The following is a 26,190-nucleotide window of genomic DNA, read 5'->3' as shown; positions in this document are numbered from 1 at the left end:
ATATTTATGTATTTTATTTTAGTATATGTTCAATTTCCTTATCTTCTAACATTTAATAATTTAATTCACTATATAACACAGTCATTTGTCAAAAAAAAAAAAAAATTGTGCATGAAGTGAAAAACGAGGTTCATAAATCATTTTTCCATAAAAAACTGGATCAATACGGACAACATTACATTGTAAGTGTTTTTTGTTTTGTTTTTTGAGATAGAACCTCAAACCCAATCTCAATACTCACCTATGTGGCCATGTGATTCCCTCAAATAAATAGGCTAATAATCCACCATAGGAAGATTTGGAGTCCTTTTCCACATTTTCTGAGTTCCTCCTAATTAATATCAAGACATCTTTAATGACTCGTCTATGTAACTATAATTAAATTTGGAGATGTTGAATTGAGGAGGAGTTGAATGGGATAGGATCAGAATCAAATTCTTGTCGAAACTGTCTATTAAAATTTTCAAGAATCGAAATAGGAATAATATTGAATTATACAGCTGTTTACTAATTCACATGAATCACAATGAAAATCAATGTGATTACTATAATGTCCATATTATAATAATTTATTGGGTGATTTTGTTTAAAATCAATTAAAGGTTATGATATTAACAATAGGTCAATCAAATTTATTGGAATTATAAATAGGTCAATAAGACTTTAAAATACATTAAAACACCTCAATCAAATTAAAATTACAAATGATGCCATTACTATATAAAACACCAAACCTTTTGCATCTCCTTCATTGTAAATCGTGCCTCCCACCACCTTCAGACTTCAACCTCCCTGCCTCCCACCACCTTCAACCTCCATTACTTCAACCTCCCCTGCCTCCCACCACCTTCAACCTCCATTTTTTTGGACAGTGCAACAAAATGTTTATTTCCTGTTTTGTGATTGTGCATTCAGATTCAAATAAATTTATTCAGACGCTTCGTTGCAGTTCTGTTTCCTGTTATGTGATTGTGCATTCGAATTCAAATATGTTTGTGGATTCAGACACTTCGTTATAGTGTTTGTTTCCTATTCTATGATTATGCATTGAGATTCAAATAGGTTTGTGGATTCAGACACTGCAACGCATTGTCTGTTTCTTGTTCTGTGAATTTAGACACTTCGTTGCAGTGTCTATTTCCTATTCTGTGATTATGCATTGAGATTCAAATAAGGTTGTGAATTCAGACACTTCGTTGCAATGTCTGTTTCCTGTTATGTGATTGTGCATTGAGATTCAAATAGGTTTGTGGATTCAGACACTGCAATGTAATGTCTATTTCTTGTTATGTGAATCCATATCGAAAACTAATGAAGAAAAAGACCGGAATGCAGGGGAGGTGGCCTGAAAACTTCAAATAGCCATAACGGGTTCATTTCTCAGCAAAATTCTAAGATTCAAAAGCCAAAATAAAGCTCAAGAGGTAAGGAAGAGAAATATACCTAATTGAGGTTGAGCCGTGACCCTAGTTGTCGGAAAATACCTGCAACCTTGCCGATCCTTTGCCAAAAACAGGGGAAAATTTCTCTGAGTTGACTTTCGTTAACCTTCACCAAATCAAACGGATTTTCACATTCAAACTCTGGCATAAGATCAGAACCATAAAAAGGAAGAAGTTCATGAGTTCCCAACCCTTACCTAGTTGGAAAATCACAAAGCCTCGCTAGAAAATATGGAGGTAGATGTATGAGTTCGAGTTCGTAACCTGGGGTCTCAGTTTTAGTACTGGGATATTGGAGGACTTTGTTGAGGTCGAGGAGGCCATGTTGCATTCATAGAGAGAAAGAAAGAAGGATAAAAGAGTTAAATTTTAACTACATATAATGACTTAAAGAACATGTGGCACTCATCATTGACCTATGTTTAATTAATAAAAATATGTCATTGATTAAGTTCAAAACAAAAACATGCCATTGATATATGACTAAATAGTAAAGTTTTTATTGATTTTTTTTACTAAATTACCTTAATTTATTTTATATGCTAATTCTTTTTTGTTTTGGTAAAATATATTTTATTTTATTTTAACTTTGTGAAGGGCGCAAAATGTGGTGTCAGGTTAATGTGAAGGGTAATTCTGGAATTTTATAAATGAATGGTATAATGGGAAGGAAAAATCCTATGATTCTCCTAATAATCCGAAATTCAATTCTCATCAAATTGTAGGCATCCAATTCCTCTAAATTTTGAAGTTAGATTCCAAAATTTGTTTGGATCCCCACCAAAATTTAAATTTCTCAATAATTAGAAAATATCAGAATATTCCGTATTTGAAATTCAATTCCTTATTTTTAATCAGATTTCTCTACGTGCCATGAAATGAAATCACAAGTTTCGATTAACTAGCGAAGCAAAGCAAAGCATGATAATCCAATCCACACATATATGTCCCCACCATGATACCAATGTTTCAATTAGATTTCAAATCCAATGATTGAAGGGCTTTTTATCTCCCTAATTTAATTAGTGTCCCTACCTTATTATATATAATCATCATTGAACCAATTAAACGTCTTCACCAAGTAATTATAGTATACACTATAATCATATAATAATATCGGTCATCAAGTTATCACCCTAATTATTTTTGACACCGAAAGATAATTTTTCTACAAAAACCATAATGGCTTTAATTACTTTGTCAATTATTACAATCCCCATTTGCTTTTCAAATGATGCAACGATCAATTGACATTGGTCCATTACAAAGTTTCAATTAAAATAAATAAATGCTATAAATCTCTGGTTTGGACTTTTTATATCTATATTTCTCCTTTCTTATTTTGCAATTTTGTTTGCCGATCTAAAATGTCTATTTTTTAGGTCATTCTTGAAGATTATTTAATCTAAAATAATTTAATCATCTACTTATTATCCTATATATATAGACCATATTTTTAGTTACACACTACAATTATAACAACGTTAATCTAACCATCTAATGATTTATAATTTGGTAGATTTTCCACAAATTTAGTCCTTAATTGATCACATCATGCATGTGGACTAATGATATTCTCTATTATTATTGAATCTATATCATTATTCAAGACAATCATGATTATTATCTTAGCCTATAATTATCATTCATTATTGAAGACTTATTCTTCCCATTATTAGCTTATGTTTTGTTTTCTTTCAGTCCACTACCAATACATATGTATATCGACTTATTTGGTATGCATAAACGTTTTTTTGGGTTTTTATTTTCACTCAGTTTGGTTCGGTTCGGTTTCCTAGTTTTCCGGTTTTCATTCACCATTACAAGCTATATAGGCCTAACAATTTGTTAAATGATTGTGTTTGCCATTTTGTAAAATAGATATTCCAGTTCATGGAGTCCCCAGTCTATGTGTCTTATCCAATATCCACTCTTTCGGCACCGAAACTTTTAACAAAGATGGGGGCATAGAACTTGGAACATGTTTTGGTCCTTGCACCTTGCAACTTAATTTGTCTGTCCCCACTGCTGCTGCTGCTCTACTCTACTAAATTTTGATCGATATATGGAGGTTCATTATTTCAGACTTCATTCATTTGCTCTTCTTTTCCTGCTCGTTTTATTTATTTGAAAACCATTCATGCTGGTTCACTAATTAACCAAGACTTAGTTTCTTTGTTAATGAATGAAACCACCATCTCCAATCATGCTCAGTATTTTTTAAGTCGAAATATAATTGTAATTTTCTTGAATCATAGAATGTAAGTGTTTGCATATGATTTTACACTATCGGTTTGTACAATCGAAGCTGTTGAATAAGTATAGTTTTAGACCGAATAAATGGGAAGCAAATTATATACTGGAAGCAAAACAACGCATGTATGGATCCAATTGAAAGTCGTGGACAACAAGGAGTTCAAATAACATGTGCAGAGATGGGATAATTATCACCACCAGATATCCTTGGCAGGATGCCAAATATTTTAATTAAAGGGGATAAATGATGCAATTTTTTTTTGGGGACAAAACTAGCGATCCCACTTAGTGGGAAAATGCTTTGTTGTTATTGTTGTTGTTTTTGGACAAAACTAAGATACTTTTCCATTAAATAAAGAGACTAATACAAGGAAAAGAGAGCCCAAAAGACATCTCACAACCGAAATACAAGCCCAGTAGGAAAAAGTAAATACAACACAAAGCCAAAAAGGCATAGCTAAAAGACAACATAAACCCTAAAAATAAAGAGAAAACCAGCAGCCAGCACCAAATCTGACGGGCCTTCATTGGTAGGCCACCACCACCAAAAATCGAACCAAAAGCAACAACCGGATCAAAGGAAAATGGGGGTGAGCGAGCCACCAACGTTGTGAGCACTCCCATAATCCTACCAAATAGTGGAAAAAACACTTTAACAGCCACTCAAAACCCAAGCACATCACTGAGGAGAAGCACCCGGGGTTGAGAAGTAGTGGTTGGTAGTTGTGGACTCATGACGGAAGGAAACATCGGAGTAGGAAGGTGTCTACATGTTCCGATCTAAGACAAGCTCAAAGAATTGAGACAAAGCTCAAACGAATTGAGACAAAACTCAAAGAAAGCCACAATGAAAACAGAAAAAAAAGCACCGTAGGAAAAAAACAAAGGAGGGAAAGCGTGATAGGGGAAGAGGGATGACTTGAGGGTATGGGTGGCGGGTTGGGTTGCAGCAGGAGAGAAAAGGGCGGAGGGGGAAGGAGGATGACCAGAGGGCAAGCGTAACGGGCTAGAAAGGAGAAGAAAAGGGGTAGCAGCAAGGGAAAGCCGACTGACTCCAACCAGAGGAAGGAGTCAGTGGCGAAGGCTAGGAATTTGGGGGGGTTCCTGAGAGAGAGAAAAGCAGGAGCGGCTAGGGTTTCGGGGATAAATGATGCAATTGCATGCTATGATTCAAGCTTTGCAATGAATAACAATCTTGTCATCATGCTTTAAAACTCAAAGGTCGAGACGAGTTCCTTTCTTGGCCACAATTGCTTAATAACAAAAGTATTCGACACCATCATCATCACATTCATTTACTTACCGATTGAGCTTGGTCGACAAGTTGACACGTCCTGCATTCAACTGAATGACTTTGTTAACTCATTAGCTATTTGGCCCGCGCGCCGCGTAATCTGAGTAGTTTTTAGTGTCTAACAGTAGGATATCTTATCATAGTTTGAAGAAACAGCACATTTAGTGCCGGGCAAAGAAATATTTGATTTATTTTTCTCAAGGTCAACGTTCAAGGAGAAAGTGAAAACTTTAAAGCTTGGTTGGTTTGGTATTCTGATGAGTCGTGCATCACATGGAGTTGTGTCGTCTCCATTACGACATAGTTCAAAGTCCTCACGTGAACAGTCGTCAACCCCTTCAATTTGATTCTTAATAATTTGATTCTTAAGTGAGGGAATTTGTACGTATGAAGGTATATAAGTTCAATTAGTCAGAAATAAACTACAAAAATGATTATCAAATGATTTATTTCTAATTAACAATTTAAAATTTCTCGAAGTGCATTGCATCTATGTCACTTCAGATTTCTCTAACGTATTTGTAGTTCATTTCTAACCAAGTTAGCCTTAAAATTCACAGTCGTCCCGTCAATAGTCATGTGAGAGGACATACTAAGGGTTAGTTTAGGGTTTTTGTGCTGTGAAAAAAAAGCGTTATTTTCAGAAATAGAGGTAGATCTGCTTTTGCTTTCTGCTGTTTTATACTCATGATTTTGACAAAAAAACACGTTTTTTTTTCATTTACCAAACACAATTTTAGCCCCAACTTTTTTAAAAAGCTGTTTTAAAATAATTTCAGCAATGTCAAACCAACGTTAAAGTAGTTCAAAGCACAAAATGCATTGCATCCAATAGAACTTACCACTCAGTTTTTTTTATTTTTTATTTTATTTTATTTTTTATTTTTTTATCATGGAAGAGCAGCAGAACTGGACCAAGAGCAAGTTTGTACAAGTCGATTTCGGTACTAGTATACGTTAACAAATTCATATCTACAACCTGCATACTGTATGCACAGATAAGGTGAAGAAGTGGTAGGTCATAAATCCGAATTATGTGGTCCATTTGGGACGTCCAAGGCGATTAGAGGGATGGACCAAACGATGGAAAGACGGTTTCGAAGTGGTTTTTGTGTCTGCTGAAACTTCATTGAGTACCATATCCTGCAGAATTCAGATATAGTAATGCTCTTTTTTCGTTCTCCCAAGTTCGAATTGGCAGTAAAACAATGAGTTCTAATACAATGCCTTAAGCAAAAATGTCCTCGGTGACAAATGATTTTTCACTATCAATACAGTTTTCATTTGGAAAATCAAGCTGCTCGTAATTTAGCTGTCTGGCAGCTTCATACAGAGCAATGCCAACACTTACAGAGAGATTCAGACATCTTACATAAGTTTCAACCATTGGAATCCTAATTGTCCCACCACCAATCGTTTCACTTTTGCAGTCTTCGAGCGCTTCAGGTGGTAGGCCGGATGTTTCGGAGCCAAATATGAGAAAATCACCCCTTCTATAAGAAAAGTCCTGAAAAATTGAACTAGTTAGTCAACTTAGAATACTTACTTCATTGGCCAGGCAACAATGCATGTCAACAAAACGCAAGTGCTAATAAAAATTTCAGCTTCTCGACAAGGAGCGACAGTGCAAATAGCACTCTCCAGTACTCTTCTGTGCTCTAGAGTGGAAGTGCAAATACACCTCTGCACTAAAGTAGACGGGTACTTGGAGGAGCACGTTTAGTGCTCCCCTAAGAGAAAGTAAAGAAGAAAAAGAGGCAACAAAGCCTTCATGAAATACATAAATTCCTAGCACAATGGAGGATTATCTTGAGAATGCGAGTAAATTGTTTACATTTGTTTAATATGAGAGAAGCATAATATAGCAATTGATTTGACAGCACACTATTGCCAAAAATTAGTAGCCTATCGGTTCGTATGATTTCATGATAGTTAATGGGATTTCTATACATCGCCATGAATGACTACCAAGTATCTTGAAACTCTATCTCTTTCTATGTGAGTGACCAAGTATCATCATTCACCAGCCAACTGCTCTCAAGCATGGTGAATCTTAAATTAACATGGTTACTCTTCTTCCCAAATTTAACGCAATAACGAACAAATATAATTAAGTATAAGGGAAAAACATGCAAATTGGGTGTATGAAATGCTATCACTGTGAGAATATATAGCATATTAGATCCACGGGCTGTTACAAATTAAAGAAACATTTGCATTGTTCAAGTCAGGTTTTGTTTGAAAATTGATGTTTACCAAGGAACCAAAATGAAGAATGATTAAACTCTCCCTCTTAAAGGGAAACTTAGGAGAAAAGAAAAGTCAATACACGTGACTACTACACATGACAGGTACAAAACAAACTATGAAACTACAAGGAGCAGATAAAGGTTATCACTGCAGGTATGATTGTTAAGGAAATTTAGCAGGATAAAATCCTGAAGCACAGTGAGACTGAAACGACAGAAACTTACTGAATGAAATTTTGTTCCTCTCTTTGTAAATGCAAGCAACCGCTTTTCCCCCTCCTGTAGATATAAAGGAATAGGGAGAGGAAGAAAACAGTCAAATGGAAAGTATGGGAAAGACATTCAAAATCCATTCTTTGAAATTTGAAGCGGGACAAACCTGTCGCCTGAAATAGTCTTGAAATTCTGCCCATGAGCTGTGAACTTTAACCACCACATATCTAAAATTGGAAGTTAATTGTTGAAAACATGAAGAACTTTCATTTGAAGATAAAAATAATAATAAATAACACTGATTATACAACAAGAAAAACACAAACTGTGTAAAGCTGGTGGGGGAATTGGTATGTACTATTTATGTAACTGAACGATCACTTCAGCAGTGTCAAGAAACAAATACATGCATGTACAAGCAGCATATCATGGGTTTGAACTGTAGTTTGGAAGAAAATTAAAAACAGAGCTGGAATAAACAATAAAATGTTTAAGTACAAGAATGCACTGCTGATATACTCCTCCATCTTGACGTTCACAGTAGATGTCCCAACATAGCTACTTAACAAATTAAATCATGACTGAAAGTCATTTTTCAGTAATTACTATATTAACACACAGAAGAAAGAATATATTTAACATTGTTTTTTGACAAGAAACAACATATTTAACATTTACTAGCGATAGTTAGGATACGGCCAATAGTCCAATCCAGCACGCTTTAATTTTGCATCATCAATCTTGAATCCTAGTGGCTAATGGAGAACAAAAGCACGTTAAGTGTCCAGTAGAGTACAGATCCTTCCATCTCGCCTGTAAAGAGTAATAGAAAAATTGACACGAAGAGATATAACCTACCCCAACAAGATGAAGCCCAACAGCTGATGCTGCACATGTTCTGGCAATGCAACCTGTATTTCCAGGAATCTGCCAAGGACAATAGAAATCTCAGAACCAGCCTCCAGAAATTGAGAAGTTCGTGACCTAAAACGAAGCGATACACAAATTATACTTGAGTCACTGAATTCTTCAGCACCCAAAAGTTGGTGTATACTTAAAATTAAAAGAACATAATATAAAAAGAAAAGGTAAAATGTGGTAGTGCCTTGCACAATTACTATTTCAGTATATAACATTGAATTCTTTTTCATATATTTACTAAGAAAAACAAGGTTAATTTTTTTAAGGACAGCAAAATTCTTTCTTCTAATCCTACCGATATTCATGGTTATGTAAATAACCGTTTCTGCTTAATGGGAACAAGTGATTGGAAAATCCACGACAACAAACTCAGGAAGAGAGATGCCGGACAAATTTAAGAATTTTGAGCTTATTATCAGAAAACAATATCATCCAACAACAATGAGTTAATCCCTCACATTTCCTTGACAAAGAGACCTAAACCACCCAAGATTGTATTAGTATCATGCATACAACTTGCACACCCCGATGAATTGTAATACGGCTAATACCCAATTTATCAATGTCAGTATTGGTTTCATTTAGAAAACAACTTGTGCACAAATCACTTAAAATAACGATTCATCCCAATTAAAAGAAAAATGCAAAAATCAAAGCAGAACAAAATCGATACAATTATCACACATTGAGTCATGGATAGACAGATATACATTAGATCTTATGAATTTTGACATAATTAAGGGGCAATAAGCTAAACAGAATGGCAAGTATCAATCAAACAAGAAATTACCCGGTTCATAAGTAATTGTGAAATATTCAGTTAGCCACCAAAAAATTAAAAAGCTGGAAGTTTGTAGTACCTGAGGAGAGACTAAAACCACTTGAAGAATCTTCCTTTGTGAAACTTGTTCTTCCTTCACTGCCTCCCCTACCCCATTTGCCAGAAAGCACTCTCCTCTGCTCCCAATCCCATCAGCTGCAGCTGCACCACAACAAATACAGTTACTACCCATTACAATACAACACATACACACATATACAAACCTATATAAAGAGAGAGAGAGAGTACATACAGAGAGAGCAGAGGGGAGAGAAACGAGCGGAGGACAGAGAGAGGCGGGAGCTGCGGTGGAGATGGGCCGAGCAGAGAGAACGAAAGAGAGGAACTTTTGAGGAGCACATGCGGAAAGGAGATAAAGGAGAGAAGGGGGAGAAAGGTGTTAGGGTTTTCAAGCCGCTTGCTGTTGTTGTCGTCGTTGTGTCCATTGGATTGCTTGATTGTTGCTTATCAGCAGCTATGGCATTTCCCCCTTTCTTTGCTTTGCTCGACACTGAGTCGACACACTGTTTTAAAGACCAATACTTCACTTAAAAAGTACGAGTTTCTACTCAATTTTTTTTCATTATTTATTTATAAAATTTTGTGTTTATTATCAAAAAGGTGTATATTATAAATTAATCTATAAAAAATTAAAGATGATTTTCACGTAGCGATTCATAATATGAGCGTTTCTTATCGTAAGTACAAAGATTTGTTATTCGAATATAAAAAGTTTTGAATAGAAGTTTCTACTTATCGTTAAGTAGCCAAACATTCTTTATTTTTTAAACGCTATTAAAAATGAAAGCACAAACGTGGATATTGGATAAAATGAGCAAGGTATAAAATATCGATGATATCGAAAATATCGGTAGTCTAAAAACACGTAAATTTCGATTGAAATATAAGGATATTATCAATATCGATAAAAATTGAATAAAAACCATGGAAATTGTAAGAAAAACTTGGAAATTTTTATTGAAATTTTGCAGGATGTTTATTTAGTCAATTATCTATTAGTTTATCACAAAAAAATGGAAGGAAATGCATTGCATGATAGATATAACTGATTTAAGTTGATTATATAGCGAGTTAGCAAACATTGTGAGTGTAGAAAATATGTAGTAATTAATGAAAGAAGTTTAAACACACCATAATCATTTATATATAATAAATTAGTACAATATTTTACACTTTATACATTACATGGTAAGATACATGAGTGACTTAGCAAGGTCTAAAATATCGATGATATCGGAAATATCGGTAGTCCAAAAAAATATCGGTAATCCAAAAACACGGAAATTTCAATGGAAATATCGGGATATTATGGATATTTTAGACCATGCATGAACGTTACGTGACTGACTATAATACTTATAATCACTATAATATTTATTTAATAATCAGAAAAATTCATGTAAACATATATGTTTTATATAATTATATTTAATAAAATGTGTAATGTAATCAAGATTTTAAATGACAAATTATTGATTTTAATAATTAATATAACAAAACGTTTAAAATTATAATTAATGTGACAAATTAAAAAAAATGTATAAATTCATACGACATTTAAAATTTTTTTCCTTGTTGCTAATTACTAGAAAAAAGCAAATAGAAATAAATTCACCAAAATAAAGAAGAATTTTTCTTTTTTTTTTTTTGGAAAATAAAGAAAGAGTTTAGGTACCAAATCGTAAATGAAACATATATATATATATATAACGAAACCGAGCCTACTTATTGCGAAGTCCAGGCGGTCTCGCTTTATCGTCGTCCTCTAAACACACGAGAGAGGGGATCTCCGATTCCTATCCCTAATTCAGCAAAAGAATCTCCAATCGACCAATCGGAGGAAGATCAACGATCTGAGATTGAATCGATTTCATTCTGGTTAGTTTCCAGTTGGTTGCTCAAAGTTTAATGGTATTTAGTCTCTCGTTTTGGGATTCTTGTGTTTTGACTTACACCGGTTGATACGTGGTGGTGTTTTGTGGTCGTATGATGTTTTCGGTTGAATTGGGTTCGGAAGTTTAAATTTTTTTGTGGGGTAAAATGATTTTAATTTTATCAATTTGATTTTGCGTTTTAGGGTTTGTATTTGATTAGATTAGATCAGTGTGTTTGGATAAGTATGTATACAAAGGGCATAAAAAGATTGAGACTTTGTGGATTATCGAGCTGAATTTGTTCTGACAATGTCATGATGATTAATTTGGATGCTTTGTTGAGATTAGTAATTCTTCTTTTAGATTTAAAATAATTGCTAAAGTGGACTGGCGAAACTAAAATGAACCTGGAAGTTTTGGATGATGCCGCTAAATAGGTTAATTGTATTTAGATTGTGGTTTTGAAGCCTGGGAATATGTTATAACGGTTTGTAAGAGGGAATATTTTTTGGTGGCTTCTAGTCGTGAAGGTTGTTAGCTAAAAGCCTAAAATTGATTTGAAACAGCTTATTGTACCATCCATTGAATCGCTGAAATGGTTTTTAGATCAAGTATCATCGGTCTCAGTTTGTTTAACTTTTGTGATGTGTGTTTTCTTAAGGTATTGAAAAAACATCACCTCAAAAGTCACAAGCTTTAAGGTTTGAAGTAATCTAATAAAAGCAGTTTGAATTTGGTTTTGGATAGTGTCGTTGGAGTCCTAAGTGTTCAGTGTTTGTTTGGGGATAATGGCTGGGAGCTGGCCTCGTTTTCCAAATGCATACACTGGGCACTACCTGGTATATCCGGTGTGGTTGTTTCACTTGGGATACCCACTGCACTGGTTTTGAACTTCCCACTCATAAAGCTGTGTGGATTTGCACATTTTGCGGTTGTTTCTGAAACTAAGCCCCATTCACAGCATTTTGTGAAAATGTGGGATTATCTTTTTGTGTTATCCTTTCAGTGATAGTTTGAAAGACATACATTAACTGTAAATTTAAAAAAAAAAAGCAAATATCAGATAAGAGAATCACTTTAATTGCTAAATGCTTTGAAAGCTTACTTGTCAAACAGCGAATTCCTGTAAACAGCCTAAGCAAACTTGGCTCTTTTCCAATGGACAAAGGAGTGACTCCTAGCCTCTTTGTTAATGATGGTTCATTCATGGAAAGGTTCAGACAACTTCAACAAGAGAAGGATAAAGATAAGGGTTCGGCAGCAGACGAGTCTAGACCAAGTAAAGTTGTTTCAGGGACTTTGACTACTACCACCACTGGTAAAACCAGTGCTGAACTGAAGGCTAATGATGCACGCAAGGTGGCCGCTGCTTCAGGTAGCAAACTTGCTTTCAGCTTGAAACAGAAGTCAAAGATTGTTGCACCACCTGTTAAGTTAGGTGCAGATGAGGATGAAGATGAAGCAGATGCTGCAAATGTTGCAGCTGCTGCACCAACTAAACGGCAAAAGTTGGGTCAGCCGGATCCCGTAGAGGAATCATACAGACAAGTGGATGTTGGTAATTACTGCTTATATGCATATCCTTAAACTTTCTTAATTGCAATTTAAAGTATTTCCATTTTGAGTTAATTTTTTAAGAACAAAATTTGGAGCATCAATTTTATTGTCCAGTAATTTTATGCGTGTATTTATTAACTATGTGATTTTTTTAAATTTTTTTCATATTTTCTATTGTACAGATTCTATGGCAAGAATTGATTTCTTCATCCACTCTTGATGTTTTAACTGTTGAATTCTTAACTTCACTTTTATCATTCAAACTATTTTTCTGCCTTTTCACCCCATTGTGAACAGTTGTCTCAATTCCCCACTTCCTCTTTCCTTAATAGTTTTCTTCCTTATTTTGTTTTAAAAAATGATCCTGCCCCTCATTCTCGTCTTTAGCTTTTGTGGTACATGTTGAAGTTATATCACTTCGCCAATATGAAATTTTCTTTTGTGTGTTTTTTTTTTCACCTGTAAGGCGAGTTGGAGTCTAGCCTTTTACTAGGTGTGATGGATTTCTAGTATCCAGATAGAACCTGTGGACTCTTTTTTCTCTATATGTAGCGTGTGGTGCCATTTACCACTCTTTTTAGTCCACTAGTTGAGAATGGGAGTTGAAGGACTGTTAGGTGTTGGTACTTTCTGATTCTTCTATAATAATCAATTAAAACTTGACTGAAAGTGAAAGAGGTAGAAGTGGCCGGTAAAAACAATTTAAGTAAATTGAAATTGTCCCTCAGGTAAATACCCTGTTATTGAGAAAATCATCTCAGTAATTGTGTTCTCTACTCTTGAGTGGTGTGGATGAAAAGGACAAAACATGCAGCTAATTCCTTAAGTTCCTATCAACATTGGTGGAAAGAGATGTTCAATGAAAGAATTGGAATATGTGGCACCCCTGCTACAAGAGTAATTTGCATTCCCTTGTTCATGCTCTCGGTATTAATCAGTTTTATAAGTGATATGCAGCCCCACCTTCCCCAACTGATTCAACAGTGAAGATAGTTGCTGACAAACTAGCAAGTTTTGTGGCTAAACATGGAAGGCAATTTGAGCATATTACACGGCAAAAAAATCTAGGAGATACCCCTTTCAAGTAAGTACCCTATGAAGTTTCCACCTAATTGTTTTGTCTGTTATGTACAATCTGTCTGTTGGCATTTATGAAATGCAATCGGAGACTGGTGTGGGGTAAGGTTCCCTAAAGATGTAGGTTTGGAGTATCATATTTTTTTTCCTGGTTTGGTTCCTTCCATTTATGGTAGTTCATATGCTATTTGCATTGGGGGTTTATTTTGTTTGCAGATTTTTATTTGACGAGAGCTGTTCTGATTACAAATATTATGAGTATCAGCTTGTTATTGAAGAGAGGGCCCTCCAACAGACCAGGGATTCACAAACATCTCGTAATGGTGGGTATTAGATTACCAGTTCGCTTTTTTTGCCTTCTGTTTTAAAATAAAATTAAAAACAAATTTTTTTCCATAACCATGCTTATTTGAACTGTATGCATGCATCAAGCTTGGTGGAGGCATCACAATGAGTGTAGTATCTGTGTGCAGTATCCGGTTTGTGGGTGTGTATCTGACTGCACCATCTGCCTATGCTATTAGTATTTGGGGGTGAAAGTGTGTGTGCACTTGTCGCAAAAAAAATTAGGATTTTACTTTCGGTTGATCAATCAAAATTCACCCAAATAATTGTGCTGACATTGGTAGGGGGGAAACTTTCTATGCGCAATGTTGACAGTTCCTGCCTCGATTTTCTGATAACCTTGTCTGATTATCTTTTCCACTAATGATAATGTTGTGTTGATTTTTGTTCATTGCTTTTCATACCCTAGTAATACAACATATGTTTTAGTTTGGTCGCTTCTTGAAATCCTTTCTGCTTTGATGGAACACTACTTGGCTTTTAGAAGTCCAACACTGTCAGATCGGTTGGGTTTAATCTATTTGAGGTCCTTGTGTGCCTAGGACTCCTAGTATTCTCCCAATATTAAGATTCAATATCCTTTTTGTGATTCATAATATGAAACCTGGAATGTGATCTTTGAATATTAGTTCGTTTGAGACTCAGATTTTGTGGTGTTAATGTGTGTAGGAGGTACTAGCATATCAGCTTCCAAATCCACTAGTAGTTCCCAAAGGTCTACTGTGAAACATCCGAATTATCAAACTCCTGCCTCTGCTTTATATGATGCCACTGAGGGAAGGACAGGTAAATGATAACATCTTTTGATGCTCTCGAGTCTTTTTCACCTTCAGTTTCGTATATGACTATGCTTCAAGTTATGAATTCAATTGAAATTTTGTTATCTGGAGATGACAAACGAGATAAAATTGCTTTGTAATAGGGGTGCATAGTGCGCTTGTGGTTTACTTCCTAGAATCAAAATTTCTGCTGGATTTTTGTTTTTATGTAAGCTAAGCTTTTGTAGTGGCTATATTATATTATTAGACGGTTTCTGCACAAATTCCTATCTTGAAACATCTGTATGTCTCAGCTTGTCTATTTGTGCTGTGGTATTAGTTTAATGAAATGTTTTGGAGACATTTGATTGGCCTTACTGGTTGGTCGGAAACTTAATACTTGTATTTTCAATTATAGGTGAGCTATCTGCACCAACAGGTGCAGATCCTATTGCCATGATGGAGTACTACGCGAATAAGGCTGCTCGGGAAGAGAGAAAGAGACAACCTAAACAATCAAAAGATGAAATGCCCCCTCCTGCTTCTCTTCAAGGTTCATTTTTGCTACCGATGGAACCAGAAGTTTCTATAGTTATTAAAACTTTCCCCATTTTGGCTCTAATTTTGGTTAGGATAGATGTACGTACATGGTCAAAATATTTGCTTTTCCTCACAATAAATACTTTTTTTTTTTTCGGTCCCTTCACAGCACCTTCTCTTAAGAAAGGTCATCACATGGGCGATTACATCCCACAAGAAGAGCTGGAGAAGTTTATGTCTGCTTGTAACGATGCAGCTGCACAAAAAGCTGCCAAAGAAGCTGCAGATAGGGCAAAAATCCAGGCTGATAATGTGGGTCATAAACTCTTGTCGAAAATGGGTTGGAAAGAAGGTAGACCCTTCCTCTCTTAATATGATATTCAGAAAATAGAATGTTCGAATTTGTTGCCGGATTTTCAGCGAGCAGTCCTTTGTACTGTGCTCATGTGTTATTCAAAGGGAGAAAGCTGATGGTGTAAGTGAATTTCAGGTGAGGGTCTGGGGAGCTCCAGAAGAGGAATTTCGGATCCAATAATGGCAGGTAATGTGAAGAAGGACAACCTGGGGGTTGGTGCTCAACAACCTGGAGAGGTGACTCCTGAAGATGATATATACGAACAGTATAAGAAGCGGATGATGCTTGGTTACCGATACAGACCCAATCCTCTGGTATTACCGAATTTTGCTTTCTCCTTTTGTGTTTGCCATGTTTGACATTAGGGTTTTGATACATTGTCCGAACTTTTTGGGTTGCAGAACAATCCGCGGAAGGCGTATTACTGAGAGATTGGTTACAACTGCCCTTGGACATAATATTTGTGAGGTTGGGAGTCATAAGTTCATTGGAAGTTGAATGAATAACTTTATGGAGTAACAGAAGATTTGGATAGGTTATTCTGGACACAACAAATTTGTATCTCAAGTCTGTTTTGTGAATCAATAAAAAAAACAATTTGTTTTCTTTAATTGTCGGTCGAATCGAATGTATTTATTGAGCAGTAAAGGTCATGTCCCTGTAGTGGCTAGTGCCTTTTCACCATATGCTCGATCGGCCTTCTTTCGAAAGCCCCGAATACTTTGAAACAAGGTATTAAATATCAATGATATCGGAAATATCGGTAGTCCAAAAACATAGAAATTTTGATGGAAATATCGGGATATTATCGATATCGATAAAAATTGAATAAAAACCACGGAAATTGTAAGAAAAACTTGGAAATTTTTATTAAAACTTTGCAAGATGTTTATTTAGTCAATTATCTATTAGTTTATCACAAAAAATTGGAAGGAAATGCATTACATGATAGATATAACTAATTTAAGTTGATTATATAGCGAGCTGGCAAACATTGTGAGTGTAGTAAATATGTAATAATTAATGAAAGAAGTTTAAACACACCATAATCATTTATATATAATGAATTAGTACAATATTTTACATTTTATATATTGCATGGTAAGATGCATGAGTGACTTAGCAAGGTTTAAAATATCGATGATATCGGAAATATCGGTAGTCCAAAAATACGGAAATTTCGATGAAAATATCGGGATATTATGGATATTTTAGACCATGCTTTGAAATTATACAATATATTATCTCCATAGGAAAGTTACCTGAATCCATACTATGTACAGTTTATATTCCGTATAATAAACAGTCCATCGGAATTTTGGGAAACCTCCGGATATCATTACGGACGTCCCAACACGTCTCGACGTTCTCATTGTGTTGGGACGTCCTCATCTAAGACACGAATGTGAAACTGAGGGACGTCCGGACGTAATCATCCAAGACACGATTGTGTAATTGAGCCGTCTGATCGTTTATTTTCAGAATTGAATATAGAAGGGATTTTTTAACAATGGACTGCTGAAAGCAACTCAACGGATCTTTGTTATAAATCTAATCGACTTCAATGGACATTTGTTGATGGAGGCAATAAAAAAAAACCGAAAAAGTAACAAGATCAATCACCATTCAAGTTTTTTGCCTATCAAGGCCTAGTTTGGGGCCTTGTTAGGAAGTGCCTACTTTTAATATGACTAAAACCGTTATTAGTGAAAATATTTGAGTTTCAAAAGCACTTGAAGTGCTTCATGCAAGAAGAACTTCCAAATGAGCCCTAAGTATTTATACATCTTCATATAATCCGGCAACTTCCAAATCATAATTATTGTTAGGATCCAAATTACATAGTAGAGATATAGTTACCACTTGATGAGCATCGACACCACTACTTCTAGTTGGACGAATTTAAATTTCAAATTCTGTATAGTAAACAGATCATTAAATCATATTATGCCTATTGTGTGACTTAATAAACCTAATTAGTTTATACATTATGCTAAAATATCTCATTCTTACTGGACTTTTATTTAATATACCTGAAACTAAAACCAAAACCAGTGTGGGATATGGGGATCATGTGTAGGCAAGAATGAGAGATCCTAACACTGGGACGATGCGGACAAGTTTCTAACTATTTCAATCTTCAAATTATAATTTTCGATTTTTAGTTTTCAACGTTTAGTTTTTAATTTCTAGTTTTAGTTTTTTATTTGGTGACTATTTTCAATTTTAAAACAGAATCACAAAACTATTTGAAACTTGTTTGGTAATTGTTTGCCACTGCAATCCATCATTCCGGAGACTGGGAAGACTCACAAGAGCATTTCAGCATCCTCCTAGTTATCATCGTGCGATTCACCAGCACCAATAATCGAACTCATGATGTGACGTGTGGAATACGATCATGTAATTCATTACCAATCAATGGACCAATCCTTTATGATTAGAAGTTATGGTATTTAAGGGAAGAGAAAAAGAACTAGAACTAAAATCGAAAGGGTTATTAAATAAAACGGGTGTTGGGTTGGGGGGCAAAATTCTCAATTTTTTCAAATCGATGATTTTTTATGCAAATCTTAACAAGAGTCTCACAGAGCATTCTTTCCTTTTTCTATTTGTAACATGTTGAGCAAGTAGTGTCTCAACATCCAAGCAGCTATGACCTTCCAATAAAAGAAAAAGGCTGACTTTTTTATGGGTAAAGAGGTTGACCTTTTATGGGTAAAGAGTGTCTCAACATCCAAGCAGCTATGACCTTCCAATAAAAGAAGGCTGACTTTTTTATGGGTAAAGAGGTTGACCTTTTTATGGGTAAAGATTTTGACTTTTGGGAAAACCAGAACCAGGTAAGTACACTTCTTCCTCACCGTTGGCGTTTTATTTTTCAGGTCATGAAGCTCATGAGTGGGAATGAGAAAAATTCTTTCTCGATCTTCTCCCTTCTCCACTTAACCACTCTTGAATACCAATTTTGGTCAACTAAGACATCTAATACCTATGAGGACATTTCAAGCCACCGTACGTTGGTCTTTTTTAAAACATTTATTATGGGATTACAAAGGAGTTGAATTTAAAATCTCTTCGAGTTTCAACATTGAGAAGAGAAATATTACTAACTCAACAACTGGTTGATATATAAACTAGTAACATGTCAAGGCCGGAACAAGTTAGCTCCTTTAGACTATAGTCTAGTGCAATCTTGGTTCCAAAATCAATTACAACACAATATCTTAAGATTTCAGGGATAAAAAAATTGTGGTTATCCACCGTTGGATTTTAATCCAAACGATGGAGGAGAAAGTACAACAACAAATGTTAAATGACCACCTACCATGAGGTTAAGGAGATAAGTACATATACATCCAATTTTGTCATTAGTTATTAGGTTTAATTCTGAAATTTATGCTTATCAATCTAAGTTCATTGACTTTCATCACCTAAGCAACACTACTATTTTGTTGATGATGAGCCAGACTAATTTTAGAGATAAGCTTTGTATTTCGTGCGTTAAATATATGAATTGTTATATGATCTTAATGCTCCTGACTTTGGATAATTTGTCTCTTTGTTTACACTACAAGAAATTTGGACAACGGGCATGAATTACCTCTTTTGACTTTCAATTTTTATGCGTCATGATTATATTAGTATATTTAGACTCTTCTTGTTAGTGTGCTTTGGACCTCGACCAGAGGTATTATATATGAAAGTTTTGGTTTGATTTGGTTAGCATGTTACACTCTCCTGCTTTGCCATCGTTTGGCACTCTTACTGGGGGACATGCTTAAATGGGTACGTTCATGAAGATCAACTGATGAGGAAACTTCATCTCTAATGGTATTCCAATGACATCCCCTTTGATTTATAATGTTAGAGCTAGAAGTAAACACTAGCATGAATTTAGGGATTGAGGGAGGAGGCTGATGTTTAGGTCGAGTGGCTGGGTAGTAATATTAGACTATTTCACATCAAACTAGATAATCTAGATGGCAGGTTTTTATTTGGCTGGACCGCAGTTTTGTATTATGTAGATGGATTAGACCCAAACTAATGTTGCAAAAGTAGATTGAAAGTATTAAACCTGTAGATTAAGATCGAAAGATAAGTGACTACAATTTTCTTGAACTTTGAGACAGGTAATGTACCCTTTTATTTTTATATTCAGGATCACATTTCCATCAGCTAGAAAAAGAAGTGCATAATATACCAGATATCGTTCATATTCTTATCTTGGTGATAGGATCACGTATCCATTTTAGTGGCCTAAAAATGTGCTTATCGATCGCTCAACTCAAGGCAAAGGAGCAAAAAGTGCTTATCACCACCAACATAAGAATATGAAATATATCTTCTGTACCATATATATGCGCATGCGCACTTCTTTTTCTATCTGAATAACTATCTTTATCATATATAATTTCAGATTATTCGTGAGCAATGTCTGTGGTTGTAAGACGAAGTGATTCGTATGATCCTATTATTTGATTGAGAGAGAGAGAGAGAGAGAGAGAGAGAGATTTCAAGTGCCAAATAAAATAATGGGTTTTATACGAAAAAAACAGCTACCCTAACCTCATAAACTGATGCAAGGAATTTCAATAATTGAGCATGCAGAATGTGCACCATGAGAGGCCAGAGATTAACTTGCATGAAACAAGTTTATTATTAGGTGGAGTCTTGGTTTAATAATGTAATCATATGTGGAGAGAAATTTACAAATGTATGAGACACCACGGTAACGATGAACATGTTTCATGTAAGTCCATTACAAATAGTGGAAAACAAAATACCACAAACTTGGTGGTTATTGGTGGGAGACTGATTTCTAAATTAGTTTTGAAAAAGGTGTGATAATCTTCAGGTTGATTATGTTCTCACTTTCCATAAGTGGCTACAAAACACCTACTAATGCTCAATGATTAAGTTAGTGACTCTTCTTATCTTTTTTTTTAAGGGAAAATAAATAAAAAGTTAGTGCACCTACTAGAAAAGAAATCCGCAAGTTACCCCTTAATTTTGTTATTTCAGTTATATTTGTTCCACTAATTTTGTTTATCACCGAACTAAAAGGAAGAACACGATCGGGGCCGATCAAGATATTAATGAGAATGAAAGGACAGGTAAATAGACAACTCATCCTCCATTGATCTTAATTACGTAGGTTAGAATATAAAACTTTTGGGACAAATGCTTTATGCTTGTTCTTTGTGGGTTCTCTTTCTACTTGAGCTTTTAATCATAAGGATTTTTGAAATTCTCTTTCACGTACCACTCTCGTGCATAAAAATGAGGGTAATTCATGGTTATATAAGCAATCAAAACAATGCATTATCCCGCGTTTATTAGACCATCTCCAACCTTTGACTTAAAACCTCAAATTTTTAGACCAAAAAAATTAGGTTTTAGCCCATAAATAGTTTTTCTGCTCCAATTCTTTTGGCCTAAAACTTTAGCCCCAGATTATTAAAGAATGAATTTATGCTAATTTTTTTCTTAAATTAACTTAAAAAAATATGTAAACTATCGTAAATTAATTTTATGAACATTTTAATCTAAAAATATTTAAATTCTAATAAATATTGAAAAATCACTAAATCGATACACAAAACATTAGGGAAGAATATGAAATTACTACAAAGGACAATTAATAATTTTTTTAATTATTTTAGTAGTTTGATTTAAATTTGGATCGTTAGATCTTTTTTTTACCGTTAAATTTGATTATATTTGATCTAAGCCGTTGGATTAAATGCATTTTAAAATATATTATTTATAAATAAAAAATAAAATTTGAATCTGGACGTTGGTTGATCCAACGGTTCAAAGATTACAGCCGTGCGATTAAAAATATATCTATTGGGCTCATGATGATGTGGCCAACAGCTGCCTGACAGTGCCCCCCATGTCAGGCGCTGAAGGCCTCAACCTGCGTGTGGAAAGTGGGGCGAGTGGGTGGGCTGCGATGGGCCGAAGATCAGGCAAGTCCACGCGCATAGGTGGGCTCCATCAGTGCTTTTGGGCTATTTTATGGCTCGTATTTGGTTTCCATTTGAGTTTTAGGTTTTAGGCCACATTTTAGCATTGGGTTAGATTGGGTTAGGTGAATAGAAGTGGAAATTTGAGTTTTAGCCCTGAATTGGAGAAAGCCTCATAGAGCATGTTTAGAACTGTTTCGTATTCGTGATGTATATATGCTTTATCCCGCTTTTAAGCTACTTGCTTCAGGTCGTAAGTGTAGAATTGGATCGATGCTTTCGTGACGCATGACAAACCCTTAAGTCAAGCATCTCCTACTCCTATATATTATGTCTAGGGTTTATCGAACCATTCCCTTTCTTCAGGGAACAATTCTCGGGTAGCATCAATCACAGCTGAGAGAGATCGATGATTATTTGGAAGGGAAAGTAATTTGCAAGCCAACGTAAATACAACTTCAAAATTGGTGAAACCAATGTCGTTTTCAATTTCGAATTTTTATTTCGTTTGTTCTCCTTTGTTTCTTCCTCCTTCTCATCACCATTCATCCGCATCTCTTCATCCATTGTTTGCTCACCGTATACTTCTTATTTATCAACAACACAAACAAATGAAAACTAAACAGTAAATGATAATCGAACAAGCCTCAGCTTTTAATCTTTGTTGACAATGTCTATATTTACATGTATCGGTGCTCTAGAAAATTAATGTTACAAGTCGTTTTTAGTAATTTTTGTAGATATAATCATGAGAATTAAGCAAACGAAAGGTTTTTATTATGATATTGTGAGATTAAAATATGTAAGTCACAACTGAATTGACAAGGGGCATACCCACTTCAAATTTGAATATGCATAATTAATTTGGTTTTAAAAGAAGAAATGAATTTTTCTGGTGTTTTACCAAATCAACACAGTTATGACTTTCTCCTAAAACCCTGAGAGGGTGGACTTTTTACATAAGTCACTGGATTGGAGTGATTTCGGCTAAAAAAGAAAAGGATGGAGTGATTGGAGCCAGTAGGACACAAAATTGACCAGAAATCACGAGCAAAACGTGATCATTTGTTTAAGTGAAAATATATGGCTCCCAAGTTCGAGACATTGCTTTCATCAACATCGTCAACCAACCAAACAGCCATCAGCCATGTGCAATCGATTAATTAACTAACTAATTGTGGATTACAGAAAGTTTTCAGCAACCACGAGTCAATATCTTTCGTTAATCGAAAGGTCAGGATTATCTCCCTTGTCGGGATTAGGGTTTATACAGCTGGGAATTGAAAACTTCTTTGACCAACACCGTTTTCCTCCCTGTCCTATTCATCTTACACAGTGTAAAGTCATTTGTTTAATACAAATCAAGAAAGTATGTCCAGATAAATATAAATAATACTAAAATACACATCTTCCTTAATTTTTAAGAAAGAAAACGCTGACTTCTTTGGAAATTTGAAGGGCCACGTACATTTTTTAACCCAAAAATTACACAAAATTTCATTAATAAACAGGGGTCATAAACCGTATCGTTTCTTCTCAAAGCAGGGGTCAAAAGACAATGTTTAGATTGATACAAACAACCCTTAAGAGGAGGGTTCCAGCCACACCAGAACAGGAGACAATAGGGCACTAGATTACCTGAAATCAATGAGCAAAATAATGATTCGAAAGGAAAACCCACTCACTAGAAGTTGAACACCGAAATATATGTTATAAACATTAGTTATCAGTGCCATAAAGAGACCAAGAGTAGCAGATGCCATACAGGAGTAGGGCTCATCCACTAAAACATCCTCCCCGCATCTTTAAGCCTTTAGAACACCAAATCAGAATACAACTTCCACTTCACCTCCTCAACGAACTAGATATGACGAAAATAACCGTCCAAACTAACATGTTAAAATTTTTGAAGTGCAGCATTGGAAAAGCAATATAGTATATATTGAATGGTTTTACTCTTAATAAACTCTTACACCTATTAGGCTATGTAGATGGTTAAGTTTAGGATGTATCGGTGTTGATTAGTAGCATATCCCTTAACTACCAAAATCTAGTAATCTTTTAGCAAGTTCATCATAAATTGTTGACTCCATTTTGTACTTAAAATAAGTTAACTTGCATTATAGGGCTTTGTAATTCAAGTTTTCAAGACATACTAGCTCTTTTGTTTTATTCTCTCCTCTTGTAATATTGCTCATATAAATAAATAATAAGAAGAATTAAAATTGGATAATTTCTTACAAGAATAATTAATGAGAGTTTTTTTTTTTGTCAAGATTAAATAATGAGAGTTGGAAAAGACAAAGTTTTAGACATAAATAAATCGATTTGATTGTCCTTTTCATACTATAATACACGTGGATAATTGTGACATCTCACATCGCTCAGGGAGTGATTCTTAAATGTATTCACATCCCTACCTAGCACGAGACATTTTGGGAGCTCACTTGCTTCGGGTTCCGTAGGAACTCCGAAGTTAAGCGAAAATGAGACCAAAGCACTCCCAGGATGGATGACCCACTGGGAAGTTGCTCGTGAGTTTCTAAAAATAAAACCGTGAGGGAATGGTAAGCCCAAAGCGAACAATATCGTGCTACGGTGGTGGAACGGGCCCGGGATGTGGTGGACCCGGGCCAAGATGTGACAAGAATGCTTGGGAAATAAGTTTATTTCCTCACTCATAAATAACATATCTTCATAACTAAAATTTGCAATTGGAATCGTTAGATCTTTTAATCGTTCATTTGATTCATGTTCACGAAAAATTATTCGAATAAAAAATTGTTTTGTCATTTAAATGTGTAAACAAATCAACAATTTATTGTAAATATCCTATTTGGTACATATATCTTTGATTTATTTTCAAGTCCAAATTATTTAAAAGAACTAAAATTGGGGTTGCCTATATGGATAAGTCCAAATGATGACTTTGCTTAGAAGAAACTTCCAAATTTTCTGCGTATATGGATATTATTTTAATTTTTTTGAACATTAATATTATTAATTTTAACAAAAAAATAATGTTGGTTTATACCATATTTAGTGCCTCGTATTTAGATATCGTACAAATACTCGGAGGACTTAAATGTAATTATGTGATAAAGAAATGGGTAAATATGTAATAAGTGAGGAGTCCTTATTCTATAAAAGGACCCCTCACCCTCACAATTAGAGGAGGCCAATTCATAGGCCCTCTCACCCCCTCTCAAAGCCTCACTCTCATTACATATGCTCTCACACTCTCTCCCTCACAATTCTCTCAGAAATACAATATTAGTGTGGACGTAACCCAAACTTTGGGGTGAACCACAATATATCTTGTGTTATTTACATTTCATGCAGATTCACGGTCGGATTTACGTTGTTCCAAGACCTCCGGTTTTGTGCATCAACAATGTCAACCACAATGTCACTGATCAGTTCTAAGTAGTTGGCCTTCCAATTTATATTCAACAAAGACTTTTGGAACTGAAAATTTAATTCCGTGGACGACTAAATTAGATTACATAGTTCCATTAATGTTGCGTGAAAGAAAGGTAACAACTTATCGGTTTTTTGCTGTATTTGTTTGAATGTGTTAGTCCTGACCAATTATGCGTGTATGTATCATCCATAATCCATAGGCATGCAATTGATCTTGAACATGAATATGTCATAAAAGGGGGTAACTTCATGTTTCTCAATGCCCCCTTTTATTTTCAAGTTCAAATTAATCGATTAAAACAAAAATTGAGGTTTCACTCGTAAATTTGATTTGTAATAAATAGAAAGATTGACCCAACTTTTTAAAAGTCCTTTCTATTTCTTTGTCTATTTTGCCATCCATTAACCTATAAGAATTATTTAAAATTCTTAACTTATGCATTCTTATCTAGATATAACAAAAAAGAATCGAATTATTTGACACCACTATCTACGTAAGAAAAATATTTAGCATCATTATCTACTATAACAAAAATATTGTAACTAAACTTTGTCTAGTTTTAGTAGTTATTTTCTTATAGCAAATATGAAATCGAGAACAACTTCATCATAAAATAAATTATGTTACAAATGTCATAAAAAACATTCAACAAAAGCAAAATCTAAGGAGTGAGACAAAATTGAATAACTAGGATAATACAGTCATGAAAACAAAATTTTCAAGTTTTTGGGGCTTCCCTAAAATATGCTAAGGCTTTTGGGTTGATAAAAAAATTTCTACAACATCACAAACTATAATGATTAAGAATGATTGGGGAATACTAGTTTATAGTTTAGTGAAGTTTAAATTGAAATCTACTCTCCACTGATATGATTGACTAAACGATCATTGTTTTCATTAAAAAATTATTGTTCATAAGATTTAAACATAAAATTTTCTTCAACAAAAATGAAGAGTAAATGCCGATATATCAAATGATGATTTCAGCCTAACTTTTACTTCAATGGACCACAAATGGGAATATTTTCCTAATAGCATTATATGTCATTCGGATTCCCATTTGAAGCTCACT

At 34.7% G+C, this 26,190-nt stretch overlaps 2 protein-coding genes across 4 annotated transcripts; one reads left to right on the top strand and one right to left on the bottom strand.

Annotated features, from left to right (window-relative positions):
- Window positions 1–5,821: 5,821 nt before the first annotated feature.
- Window positions 5,822–9,761, bottom strand: LOC103438381 (uncharacterized). The gene is made up of 7 exons (XM_008376929.4): window positions 9,449–9,761; window positions 9,236–9,357; window positions 8,313–8,381; window positions 8,151–8,209; window positions 7,621–7,681; window positions 7,467–7,520; window positions 5,822–6,499 (listed from the first exon to the last, which is right to left on the bottom strand). Exons 1-7 carry the CDS (start codon window positions 9,639–9,641, stop codon window positions 6,221–6,223), a joined length of 837 nt encoding a protein of 278 aa, XP_008375151.2. The 5' UTR covers window positions 9,642–9,761; the 3' UTR covers window positions 5,822–6,220.
- Window positions 9,762–10,847: 1,086 nt separating this feature from the next.
- Window positions 10,848–16,333, top strand: LOC103438382 (SURP and G-patch domain-containing protein 1-like protein). 3 transcript variants are annotated; one of them, XM_008376930.4, is made up of 9 exons: window positions 10,848–11,094; window positions 12,207–12,648; window positions 13,605–13,731; window positions 13,941–14,047; window positions 14,739–14,855; window positions 15,246–15,380; window positions 15,537–15,719; window positions 15,858–16,036; window positions 16,124–16,333. In XM_008376930.4, the coding sequence occupies exons 2-9, from the start codon at window positions 12,249–12,251 to the stop codon at window positions 16,148–16,150; spliced, it is 1,275 nt and encodes a 424-aa protein (XP_008375152.1). In that variant the 5' UTR covers window positions 10,848–11,094; window positions 12,207–12,248; the 3' UTR covers window positions 16,151–16,333. The 3 variants fall into 3 exon arrangements, with proteins under 3 accessions (XP_008375152.1, XP_008375153.1, XP_008375154.1); XM_008376931.4 differs by having other exon boundaries at window positions 10,940–11,094; window positions 12,191–12,648; XM_008376932.4 differs by having other exon boundaries at window positions 10,944–11,094; window positions 12,224–12,648.
- Window positions 16,334–26,190: the final 9,857 nt, after the last annotated feature.

This window comes from Malus domestica, chromosome 07 (assembly GCF_042453785.1).
Source record: "Malus domestica chromosome 07, GDT2T_hap1".
Classification (NCBI taxonomy): Eukaryota; Viridiplantae; Streptophyta; class Magnoliopsida; order Rosales; family Rosaceae; genus Malus; species Malus domestica.
The sequence above is the reverse complement of the archived record's forward strand: the minus strand, read 5'-3'. Positions and strand labels throughout refer to the sequence as shown.